General features: G+C 35.9%; 1 protein-coding gene across 1 annotated transcript; it reads right to left on the reverse strand.

Moving 5' to 3' along the window:
* Positions 1–4,182: 4,182 nt before the first annotated feature.
* On the reverse strand, positions 4,183–5,421 carry LOC110876467. The gene has a single exon (XM_022124638.1). It carries the CDS (start codon positions 5,419–5,421, stop codon positions 4,183–4,185), a length of 1,239 nt encoding a protein of 412 aa, XP_021980330.1.
* Between the last annotated feature and the right edge of the window lie 8,710 nt (positions 5,422–14,131).

Here is a 14,131-nt window from a genome sequence, read left to right on the forward strand (position 1 = left end):
TTATACTTCCGCTGTGCATTCATATATTGTGGTTTGACTATATTGTTGCCAACTACGTCACGGTAATCCCCCACCGGGCCCACCGGTGATACACGTGGAAATCGGGGTGTGACAGCTTGAAATTGTGGATAAACTGCTACCTAAATACTGATACATGTACTTACTTGCATCATACTTTATTTGCTGTCACTCCATTATTTGCTTACAGAACTTTAGTGACAACCTTGATGCACAAAAGCACAGTAGCACAATAAACGGATAACCCAGTAAACGTGCTGACATAGCCAGCACCAGGCAGGCACTGCCTCTAAGGCTGTATGAGCCAGAGATAGTTTACTACACTAGTAGAGAGTGTAGGGAAGTAAGGAGTGTAGAACTGCGTCACTAGGTGATATTTGTAGTGACCGGATGTGCCTAAAACGTACTTCGAATACAAAAATTCTGCACTTTAAATAAAAATTCAGCAATTACCTAACTAGTAAAGTGCCATAACATGAGAAAAATATTACTAGACACTTTCCAAAGTGTCGGGGATAAACTGTGTCACTAAAAATATTATTATCGACACTTTAAATATTTATTTAGCACATTAACGGATTAATATCCAACCGTACAATCGGACTTTATCCGGGACATAAAAATATTAGCATTAACATTGTTTTTCTCTTTCCGAGCCAGTTAGGGTCCCCGAATACCCTAACACCCGTTACACAACGTAACACACTAGTAATCGGGTTAACCTCTTAAATTAACTAACTAATACTTATACATTTAGTTCAAAACAAACCAATTACCCACACCCCTTAACCGAACTCGGTTAGCAAGGGGACAAACACTTACAAGACTTGAATATTTTATTAGAACATGCTTAATATCTTCTAGACAACATATTAACCTTTGGTTATTTAGGAAGAAATGGCCTATAAGTAACTACATATGTCCAACATAATCTTCACCTCACTTAATCAAAAATCCATTTCTCTTTTCCCTTGCTCCTCACGGCCGAGAACCAAGCTCCACAACCATCCATCTTTCAATTTTTATCAAGGCTATTTTTCATACATTCAAGTGTGGAGGATCACACATAAGGAAGCTCGGTGCTTGCGGATCGTCAAGGACCTCACCCCAACGCTTTTAACCACTCGTTTTTCGACTAGTTTCTTCCCTAGCCTCGAGCTAGTAGTAAGTGACTCTAAACACCTTTTTGATCTATTCTAAAGTGGTTAATAAAAGTTTGGTCGGTTGAAAACCATGAACATATAAGATCAAAATTAAAAGTCTACTAAAGAAGATGAACAAGGTGGATAATAGATGAATATTAGAGTAAAACTTATAAAACTAGTATTGTTATGATTATTTTTGGTTGTTGATTGCTAGCATGGGAATGGATCGTCATCAAACCCGCTAGATCATGTTCACAAAACATGAACTAGCCTTATGTTTGGTTGTAAAGTTTCTAGATGACGAACCCTTTCCAACATAAACATGAACTTGTGTAAAAATAATTTTTCTTATGAAATGGAGTTCTAAACTAGTAGATCTACGGATCTACAAGTGGTATTTTCAAAGGACCAAGTGTTAAAAGAAATCATATTTTAAAGTCGGATCTTTCTTTAAAAAAAGGTGATTTTTATGAACACACAAGTGTGTAGACACTTGTGTAACGCAAAGTTTTGACAAAAGAATTATTTTTGTAATTTTTGACAAGAAGTTGTGGAAATGTATTTTATTTAAAAACGAGATTCACAAGAAACCGAGTTCATTTATAAAAGGTCTATTAAAAATATGGAGAAATTACTACATATTTTACGCAAACCACAAGTTCATGTATTTTTGCGATTTATATCTATTTTGACTAGTTTAATGTTGAAATATTGGTTGTTAATGTTGGGAACATTGTTGATTTGAATTTTAAAAGAAAATGATACGCTTGAAAGCGTGGCCACCTCCGGTTACAGGGGAAACTCTGGCGAAATTTTTCCAAAAATCTAACACTTGGAAATATTTTTATCACAAGTGTTATGAATATAATTTTTAACTTATTTTTCCAAATAAGTTTCGCCACGATTTTATTTACAACATTTTTAAGTGTCGGAGGTGGGATTTTCACAAAATAAAACTTGATAAATATATATTTGATATATATATATATAGGGTAAGGATAGTGTAAAAAGGGCCTAAAGTGTGAGAAGTGTGAGAAGTGTATTATAACACTATATATAATACTATATAACACCACATAAACACCGTATAACAATACGTAACACCATATAATACCATATAACACTATGTAACACTATATATCATTATATAACAAATATAACACTATACATCTATCATAGACATGCTATCAGACAACCTATAGTGTTATATTTGTTATATAATGATATATAGTGTTACATAGTGTTATATGGTATTATATGGTGTTACATATTGTTATACGGTGTTTATATGGTGTTATATAGTATTATATATAGTGTTATAATACACTTCTCACACTTCTTACACTTTGAGCACTTTTTACAGGATCCTCTACCTATATATATATATATATATATATATATATATATATTTTCATAACAACACTTGTGAGATTTTTATGATTATTTTGTGAACTATACAAATATTATTTTTAGGGTAAAAATAATATTACCGAATATTAACGAATCCAAAATAATACGAACACCTTCACAATAAATAATAAGTTACAACGGTATTATTAATACCACTCGACCTTTAAACGTAACTTACGCATTTTCGGAAAATACTAATGAACGCGTATTTTGTCAAGATATTATTTTGGGAAAATTATATGTAATAAAATATAATATTTTTGGGAAAAATATTTATATTTTGGAGTTAGAATTAAAATATATATTAAGTGAGACTTAATAATGTATTCTGAAGATACAGAAACGCACATGTATTAAAACCCCCACCCTTGGGAAGGAAAATGTTTACCAAATATTTGCAAAGAGTAATTACGAAATAGTTGTCTAACTATTTCCCAAAGACATTAAACCTTAAGCTAAGGCACGGCCGTCCGTCTAATAGAAGTTAGTACGTGTAGGTCGTTGCACAGCAGATTGATCAGGAGATTTACTTGATAGAGACGCACCACTGTGAGTTCATGTCCCCCTTTTCTCTTAACTGTTTTCAGTTTTACAACTTCGGGGGTGAAATACATGTTACATACTGTTTACAAACGCTTTTATACATGGTATGATTAGCTAAGGAATTTCCTGCTAGATCACGTGAATTGATAGGCTATTATCATAAGACCATTAATCCTTGTATAAGGACCGAGAGGCATGAGTGATAGATCTATCGGGTGTTGCGAGCCCCACACATGAGCCAGCGTGTGGCTGCATGTGGTGACTATGTCATTCCGCCGGAAGGATCGGTATGAAATACGCGTTACAGGTTTGAGTGCTTCCTAGGCCATTTCACTTATTAATGTATTAGCTACACATTAATTGATCTTTTTTTCCTTATTTGCTACATACCAGGATCTCATACTTATAAAGGTTTTACATACTCTCTTACACATGAACTCGCTCAACAATTTTTGTTGATTTTTCCAACTTACATGTATTTCAGGGAACTAAAGATCTGGCACGGTATGCTACGTTTTTCACGCTGCGTTAAAGTTAAGAGATCATCCAAGTTTAAGGGTTGTGACTTTTTCCTGGACAAGTCACAGTTCTTAAACTGCATTTGTTTCATGTTGGTGTTGGTGTCTTATGAACATTATTTTTATTTTGTAGTATTGTAACTTTCGTTGCATGTGTCAGCATTACAGATAATGTTATGTTACTTGGTTTTTAAGACTTAGGGGCCGTTTGGCAACCTCTGAATGGGTAAGTGCTGAACCAGTAAGAGGTCTGAATGGGTAAGAGACTCTGAACCAGGAAGTGCTGAACCAAAAAGTGTTGTTTGGTTGGACCTCTGAATGGCTATGCACAATGACTATTTTACCCCTCTGAACTATTTTATGCTGAATGAAATGTATCTGTTTGGTCAGTGCTCTGAATGACGGTTCTGGAAGATTAATAATAATAAAATGAAAACACATAACATTATAGAAAATCCAAATTACATATAAATCCTTCAAAGTTCTTAAAAATTACTAAAATTCAGTAAGAAATTAATAAATTACGTAGAATTTTAATTTTAAACATTTCAAATTAGTTGACTAGCTATCTGGTTACGCAAAGTAGTCATATACTCGATGTCTTGTGAACCCCATTCTATGTCGTGAACGAACTGCCCAACATTTTCTCCACCTTGTATTTCAGAAAACACAGTGTTCTCGCCATACTCCACAAATAATTGATCACGAATATTGCACTTCCTTATAAAATTATGGACGGCGAAACAGGCGATCACTATGTCCCTTTGGCTTGGAAAAGAAAAGGGAGCCATTTGCTTTAGGATTGGGAATCTCGCCTTCAAAACACCATATGAGCGCTCAATAACATTTCTGAGTTGTGCATGGGCATGATTGAATTTTTCTTCCTTAGTTAACGCACGTTGTCGTCGAAAATCGGCTAGCCAATATCTCGTATTACGGTAGGGAGTCATAAACCCACGAGTGTTGGTGTATGCAGCGTCACAAAGGTAATATTTATCTGTAAACACCAGTATCAAAACTGTTACATAAACAATAGGTAATTTATAAATAATTAAAGTTAAAATGATTAAAAACCTGGTGGGGGGGAAGGAAAACCCGGAAGTCGGGTTAAATGCTACTTCTTTTAAAACTCGTGAATCATGTGCAATCCCCTCCCATCCGACCCATACAAACGTGAATATCATATCAAAATCACAAATTGCTAAGACATTCTGAAAGCATTCACCCTTTCCTCTTCCCCTGTAACGAGTCTGTTGATCAACAGGCACGACTGCATGTACAAGAGTTCCATCTAGCGCACCTATTGCTCCAGGGAATATTTGTTTTAGTTTTCTATGTCGTTCTGAAGTATTTGCAATTGCATTAGAAGATGTTGGATTTATAACTTCTCTTGCGAAACTCATCATTGCATTTAGGACCTCATGAAAACATCTATGAATTGTTTCTGTTGAGTGCTGAAACCTTCGTTTAACCATTCGAAAACGTTCATTATGGCCTATGACTGTTAAAAACATAGCCAACTTTTCTTCAAAGCTTATTGACCTACTACTTTGCAACCAATTTTTTTCTTTAAAATGATTGCACAATAGTACAAATGCATCACGTGAAAGACGCATCAACTCATGACACTGTGTAGAAGTTCCATGCAACAATTCTTGTGTGTATGCATGACCGGTCAATGCCAAATTCAAGTCTCTTATCTTTTCATTTCTTTTTCTTTTTGAGTCTAACCGTTTCCAATACCAGCAAAGGAGAATGAAAACTATAACCTCATCGTCAGGATCCATAGGCTACCTGTCATAACCATTAAATAACATTCAAGATGAACAAAAGATCCATATCATAACATCAAAAAATATCCATAACAAAATATTAAAAACCATAGATATATAAGATCCACAAAATTCAATCCAAACAAAAAACATCCTTGACATAATATCCACAGAATCATCTAAAAAAATATCCATAACAATTTGTGCAACAAAACCCTATGCATAAAATGACACCCACAAAACCCTATCCGATCAATCCATACTTTGCTCCAGCATTCTTGACCCATAGTTCACAACTTTGCGGCTGAAGTCGTAACCACACTTTCCTAGTATCAGCACTTTCACCAAAAAGCAAAAGTGTTGTTTGATATTTCACATCTAACTCTCCCCATCCCATTGTCTCCAACTTCTCCATGCATGCATCAATATCATTAGAAAGATTGTGTTTCTCTATCAAGATCTTTGCCACCTTAGTAATGCAGTCCCCAACTTCATCTATTGTTGCCTTATCTTTTCGTTTCTCCCTTTTTTTTAGACCGACCGGATGCTTCCTCAGTAGCACCTTGAGTTGGGGGTTCCATTTGACCGCACTCGATATCCTCAAAACCATTTAAATTGTGGTCAAAAACTTCCTCAGAAGGATGAGGAAGTGTAGAAGATGGCCCCCAACTGTCAAAGCCGTTCGAAGTAGATCTCTCAAACAGTTGAACACAAAGCTCGGGGAAAGAAAGTGGCACGCTTCTCAAAGCTTCTACGTATTTGTTTGACTGTGTAGGAAAATAATATAAAATAATATAAAATATTATAAGATAATTAAAATTTAATAATAACTATTATTTAGAAAAACTAAATACCTTTATCTCTAGTTGCCATTCTTCTTCTGACAAGTTAAAGGTGTTTGTTACAGGATTATAAACGTTGCCGGTTTTGTTCTTAAGCTTTGACCAAGCAGCAAATTTTGATTTTAGATAATCATAGCGGTTCTTCATTTGTTTTTGATCCGCTATGAAATTGTGTTCGGTTTTCAACTTTTCCGCCACATTCTTCCATGAGCTTTGTTTAAGGCTGCTTCCTTCACGACCATGGAGTGTTACTTCTACAATACATGCTTCAAGAAATGTTTTGTCAACGCTCTCTTGCTTCCAACTAATCCTATTCCTTTTTGACATTTCTTTGAATATTTCAAAACAAAATAAAAGCAAGATTTAATCATGCATCAATATTATTAAAATGATTATAGTCAAATGAAAAGAAAATGAGTCTGGAAAAAGAGAAGTGGACCCAAGCATTTACTAAATCAACATTTCTATTAAAACTACTAATTAATTTAACAAATAGAGTCAACATAAAAGAGGTGGTGGACCCAAGCATTTACAAAAAACATAAAAGTGGTGGTGGACCCAAGCATTTACAAAAACTCATTGAGCATAAAAGAACACAAAAAGTCCAAGCATTCATTAAATGATCTCCACTGTACAAACATGCAAAACCTATGGAAGAATATCCTCAAGCTTCTGATCATACTAATCGTATTAGATTTGGTGTTTTGTTTGGTTCAAAATCTAACTAAAATAAGATATCCTAGTGGGTGACCATCGTTCAGCACATAATATGGTCAAATTTGGGTTTAATGATTCTTGATTTTGGTCAAGATAATTAGCCAAAAGTTCATATGTGGGTTTTACGTTTTTACTTGACGTAAATACATATCTTCTTTAAGTTCATCTGTATGTAATTTACCGGAAGATCTGAACCAGATACAAGCATACACTAGCCCTGAATCAAACCATAACCCGCACAACCTAACATCGAGCATTCCAGTAACATCAAATACATAACTAAAACGATCAACATATTAGCGAATCAATACTTAAAAAAAACCCTAGTTTTCAAAACGCATACAGAACGATCGAACTTACCTGGTTGTGATCGAAGTTTTGTTGGAATCGGCAGTTGATATGCTTGGATGGTGGTCGCCACTCGCCAGAAGAGAAGAGGAGAAGACGCAAGGAACGTGTACGTACGTGGGTATTTAGGTCTTTGTTTTCATTCAGAGATTGTTTTAAAACTGAATCGCTCAGAGGCCCATGAACCATTAAGAGTTGTCCACTTAACAAACCAAACACTCTTAACTCTTACCCATTCAGATGTAGCCTCTTAATGGAATCATTAAGAGGCTACCAAACAGCCCCTTAATTAAATGGATGATCTGCATGGTTTTAATTTTATATAGCTTTGTTATGATTAAGCTATGGTATTAAGAAGTCACACCAAATTAACCACGCTTCCGCAAAGCCAGGGTGTGACAAGCCGACTGAAAACTGCGGCCAGCAGAAAATGAAGGACTTCATTCACGACTTGTTCGGCGATGATGAAGTGCCGGTTCAGATGCATGATATTCCGTTAGACACGCCTGACTTACAACGGGATGTTGCTCCCGGTCCGTTTTCGTCAGGATTTTATTCTGAAGAGCAGCTTGTTTCTAAATTTCAGTCACTGATGTTCGCAAACAACCGGGCGTTGACTGACATGATCAAGTCGGAGTTGTTGCAAAGTTTTCGTATGGCTCCGGTTAATACTCCAAGCCATATACGAACACCGATGGAACAATCCCAAAAACAAGATGATAATGTATTCATCCAAAAATCCCGTTTATTTGGTTATAAAAATCTAAAAAAAATATTTAAAAATGTTTCTAACATTTTATAAAAATTTGTAGGCAGCAACTGATTCCTATTTTAACTTCGATAAGGATGTGTATCATGTGTCAACAAATCCCGAAAATCTTACGGAAGAAGCCGTAAGTTTGGGCTGCGTATATGTTTATTTTAGTTATCCGTGTACGTTCTGATAATTAACCTCTTAAATTAATGTTATTGTAGAATGAGGATCCGGAGATGATCAAACTGAGGCGGTCTGAAGGCTTGTGAAGCCCGCCAAGTCTCTGCTATCACCGTTTGTAGTTTACAGAAACATGAAGCGGAAGCAAGAAAAAGATAGAAAATGATGAAGATAATTTAATCAAAACAATACAAAATTGGGCACCAACTAGCGGCGTTAGCAACTAACCCTCACGGCAGGCGGCTGTGTTGGTCCTGATTTCTGGGCGGTAATGCTAGGCACTGACGATACTGGCTGGTTAAGCGATGATGTAAGCAGTATAAATTATTTTGTTAAAACTAAATATACTAAATTTTCCTATAAACTTACCCTAAAATTGTACAACCCTATAACAGCACCTTTTTGGATGGATGCTACACATGTATCATTCAAGAAATCCATCCGACCGTTGGTCCATTTTACCCCCATATTTCCAGATGCATTGCCAAACTTTGGATCAGACGTTCGAAGGTTACTTCAACGGGGGTGTCGAACCTTTTCCTCCGATATTTAGCGTTGACGAGGAGTACGTACCGTTATTTATACCATCAATTCACTGGTTTTTAGGAGTTTTCAACCTGGTTAACCATACCCTCACTATTTACGACAGGTAAAAATTTATAAACGCTCATTTTTTTGTAGCTGATTATTTAATAGTTTTAGTCTCTCAAAAGGTATGACTTTAAAAATTTATAAATGCTCGTTTTTTTTTTTGTAGCTTGATGGGCATGCAACAATTGGAAAAAGGAAGAACGGAAGTGGTTTGTTTTATAAATTTTGTTTTTGACCATTGGCTTCGTATGCATGGTTATTATAACAACAAACCTTTACCGTTAAAGTTTCTGCTTCAAATAGTATATGCAGATGACGTGCCACAGCAGTCGGGACCATTAGGGGACTGTGGGGTTTGGGTTTGTATATTTCTGGACCGGTTGATAAAACAAAAAACCACTAAATGATGGTGAAGACACAAGCATAACGGCTACAAGGATGAGGCGCCATCTTTTGATACTTTTCTACAACTCGCTTATACCTATACAATCAGTCGACGAGATAGAAGAGGACGATATTGAATGTATTCAATGATTTGTATTAGTTTATATTTTATAAAACAGAATTCATTATATATAGTTATTTCTATATATGTTTCGATGACATATTAAGTAGGTAAAACTTCATTTATATTAAATATTATATTATATTTATATTTATTGTGAACATGTGTGTATATATATGTGCCCTCACTATGTCAATAATGCCACACCGGATGTCTTACTCAAACATTCCTCATTCCGTGCAACGCACCATTTGGATAAACCAAAATGATCGGTTTGAACGTTGGTCGCCAAATATTCTAGAGTTTTACTATGACGGCGATACTCCAACTTGCTACTCAACCTACATGGGTAAAACACCTCTCGGAAAAGAATGGTGGGCGGATTACTTGGATTTTGTGGAAACGGATTTATTCAGGAAACGGTACCTTCGAAATACCTTTCGTGTTAATGATAGTGTTTTTATATTTTTTTAGTCAAACGTTTACCATATTTTTTCTCAGCATATCAATGCATGGTGTAACAAGCTAATGTATCAACGGAAGCTGCACAGACGGTCAACGGCGATGTCATCAAAGGATTATCGGTGGAAAGTAGTCCCGCCTACTTTTTTAACATGATAATAGAACAAAATAGAGAGGCCTACGGATATGCAGACGGTTCAAAAGAAAATTTTCCTCCCTTTTGGGATGTTGATACGGTACGTTGTTAAATATGCTTATTCGGAATGTACGTTTTTTATAAATTTGCAGACCTTTACTTCTTTACACCAACATTTGACAAGGAAATAATAGAGTTGTACGTTTTTTAATAAATTTAAAAATAAACTTTCTGTTTAAAAAAATTAGCAATTTTTATATTTTATATTTTATAAAAAAATATTGATTTTTTAAATAATTTATAATTTAAAAAAATCTCTAAAAAGAATACCTTTTCCGGGGCTTATTTACGTTTCATTTTTTTTGCAGATTTACATGCCCATAGCGCACAACGAAAACCACTGGTTACTTCTAAAAATAAATATGCGTTCACTTAAAATATATGCTTATTTTCCCGATAACTGTAACCTAAGTAATTGCGGAGAAGGATTTTGCATACACAGGAAAATACATCAAATTCTTTTAGAATTTGAATCTCCATTCGTATGGTTTCTGGGCCGTATATCGTACTGGCAGCACTCGGGGATAGATAGTGTACAAGCCTTAGAGTATTGAGGGGATGTTGTGTGGCCTGACCACGGAGCTCATATTGGCCGAAACTCAGGTATTATCATATGTATGCTACTGGAAAATCTAGTTTACAACCATTCATTGACATGGAACGAAGTAAACATACAGGATGCTTGTGTCAGATGTAGACGCTACATGGCTGATGAACTCTACGTCGGGCGCTACTCACCAACTAATTTTTGAAGGCTGGACGTACGCATTGTAAAATTTAATTCTTATATAAATTAAAAGTACTAATTACTATTGCGGTTACGAGAATTTGTTACATGATTTTCCTAATTAAAACATAAAAAAACTAACCTATTATTAAAATTCTGCTAAATTATAAGATGGAAAAATATCATCCGTTGGACTCTGGGTTTCTATCTCTTTCCCTTTTCCTTTTCCTGATGATTTACGTGAACGAATCTGTGATGGCATTGGATCTAAACAAACGTCACGAACATGGCCGTATGTTCGACACTGCAAACAATATACCTGAACGGGCTCTTCCCCACGAGACAAGATTCAGGTGTTTTCTTTTGGACGACCAGATTGACGTTTTGTAATATGCGGCGGTAATACACTGCCAAGGCCTTCTGGTATCACCCATTCAGACCTATGAGGCAGATGATTAATCGATTCTTCATCCGTTTTTTTGTATACTTCGTTTGAATAACACAAGAATGCATAATGACTGCAGTCAGGTTCACCCAAAAATCTTGAAACAGCAATCACATGCCCACAAGGTAGATCTGAAACTTACCAGACACGGCAGCTGCACGAACGATTTAAAAAATCAACTAAACCCCTTTTCCCACCGTCTTCAACAAGAACACTGTTTGCCCCGATGCCTGCAACAGTCCAGGTTCTAGACCCTTCAATTTTCTTTAAAATTTTCTTCTGTGCCCACTGAGTCAGTGAGTGGCTCTCCTGCATGCCCTGCAGTCGACAGTCATAAAACCATTATTGTATGGACTCGCGGAAGAATTCGATAAGTTGCGTTATCGGCATCTTACGCGAGAATGTAGACAAAGAGTTAATAGACTCTACACTATTAGATGTCACATAGTAGTATCGATTGCCGGGACAATGAGCTCTTGCCCATCTACCAAACCCAATATTTGTTAAAACCTGGCGTATTCTAGGAACGCCAAGACACAAAGCATTGAATGACTCGTTAAAGTCAGACATCCGATAAGATTTACATGTCTTCCACTATAGTGTCTCGTATTCTTTTTTTAGACGACGGCAAACGTAAATTCATCATTAAATGACGACAACACAACCCGTGGTAAACACGTGGAAACACATTTCTAACACCTACATGTATAGAATTCGCCCTATCCGAAATGATCGCCATGTCTGCTATTTCACCAACACAGTCTCTAAGCTTTGAGAGAAACCATGTCCAAGATTCACCATCCTCTGATTTTCCAATGCCATAAGCAATTGGTAAAATCTGATTATTTCCATCCATGGCCACTGCTAAAAACAACGTCCCTTTAAATTCACCCTTTAGGTGTGTCGCGTCAATGATAACGACCAGTCTTAGATTAAACATAAAGCTATGAATCTGAAAATTAATGATAACAAAATAAGATCAAAACTCATGTTACTTTAAAAAAAATAAGAGCAAGTACAAAAGAAAAGGTGTAAATTACCGCAACACCTAAAGCAACAAAAACCATTTCAAAACGACTCTACTCATCAACCAAGATGTGAGTAACGCTTCCAGGATTTGCAAGCTTCAAATTGTAACAGTATATTGGTAGTTCGGCAAAAGAGTCTCGGGTTGTTCCTTGTAGAAGTTCAAGTGCATGGCTTTTACCACGCCAATCTTGAAGGTTTGTTATCTCAACATCGAACCTTTGTCTAAAATCTTTGACAATCTCTTTCGTTTGATATATCCTACCACTGTCTTTTAGTTGTTTCTTTAAAAAGTGACCCAAAACCTTTGGGTTAGCCTGACGGAAATGTGGGTGTGTTTGCGTCTTCGAACAGGTGTGTCTATCATTCATATTTTTAACAAAAAATAAACTACCACCAAGAATAGCGTATGCCTTAAATCGCCATTCACAACCATCACCCATGCATGACACTTCATACCGTGTCTTAGATGATCTATCAACTTTAAACTCGAAATGCTCTAACAAACATTTCTTTCCCAACTCAAGCTTCATCTCTTCTTTGTTATTGAATATATGACCGGCCTTAAACACTATAGATGAAGAAGCTGATTCGTTGTTAGACGTAGTTGATTTTTCAAAATTATTTTCTAAAATAGGACACTCATCGTTTAACACATCAACACTTTCTTTAACTGAAATATTTAAATCTGGAGTTTTGAAATTGTTTAAAGAAGAAAAACCAGAGGAACCAACACCAGACTCTTAAATAACATATAATTTATATAATTCAAAGGGATTCTGCATCGCCAAATCAAAAAAAATCTAACATCTCGATCATTAATTATATTGATCGGATCAGTAAACGTAGACATCCGGTATGACAAGCGTGTAATATTTGGAGTATCACACATCTTAGAAACATAATTTAAAAAACTATTATATGAATGATCTGTTTTAATTTCTAAACCACGTCTCCTTGAATCGCCATCAGTAACATACTCAATGTTTCCGTTAATAACATCCCACTTTCCCCCAGTATAAACAACAAACTTGACCCTCATGTTGTGAGATAATTACTAAAAAACAAAATTCTTAGATTTATACTTTAAATAAGGGATCCCTTTAAATTATGGTAAACGTTTAAAATTCGTACAAAACGTCTTCTATTGGTATAAAACGTCTTAAAATCGTACAAAATGTCTTAAAATCATACAAAACGTCTTCTTGAGCTGCTGAAGCCGGCTAAAGATGGTCAAATGGCTCAAGCCGGCCTGAAACGTCTTAAGCCGTATAACGCAATGTGCAGCCGTAAAGGAAACGGCTCAAGCCGTATGAAACGTCTCAGCCAAGACGTCCAGACGTCTGATTTTAGTGTCAGACACGTGGCAGCTTATGGTTGGTCAGCCGCCAAGACGCTAGACACTTTTTGTGGCGTCTCACCAAGACGTTTGACTTGGCTATTTTGGAAAAGTTGACCATGACTTGGCTATTTTGGCTATTTTCCCATGGAAAAATGTTTGAAAATTTAGCGGTAATGAGTCGATAGTGATGGCTAAATATTAAAATGTTGTTGCATCACGTGCAACCTGTACTAAATTTCACCTCAGAAGGATTCTCTAATTTCACCTCATAAGGATTGAGCTTCTCTTACCTCACATAATTCCACTTTACAAAGTAGGCCAAAGCGTTGTCACGATCATAATGTCTTACACTAGATTAGAAAGGTGTGAATTACATGAGCCGGATCAAAATAATAAGAAATAGTAATTAATATGCCAAATTTTACATTTTGATATATATATTTACGTATCTCAACAAAACATATATTAACGTAAAAGAATCCCATTAAAATTCACTTCCTGCAATTTTGAGGGTGTTTTTTGTCACACCCCCAAAATCCACCTGCGGATAACACCCGCTTTGAGGGCGTGACTGACCAGGATCCAGCCAC

This window comes from Helianthus annuus, chromosome 6 (genome assembly GCF_002127325.2).
Source record: "Helianthus annuus cultivar XRQ/B chromosome 6, HanXRQr2.0-SUNRISE, whole genome shotgun sequence".
NCBI lineage: Eukaryota > Viridiplantae > Streptophyta > Magnoliopsida > Asterales > Asteraceae > Helianthus > Helianthus annuus.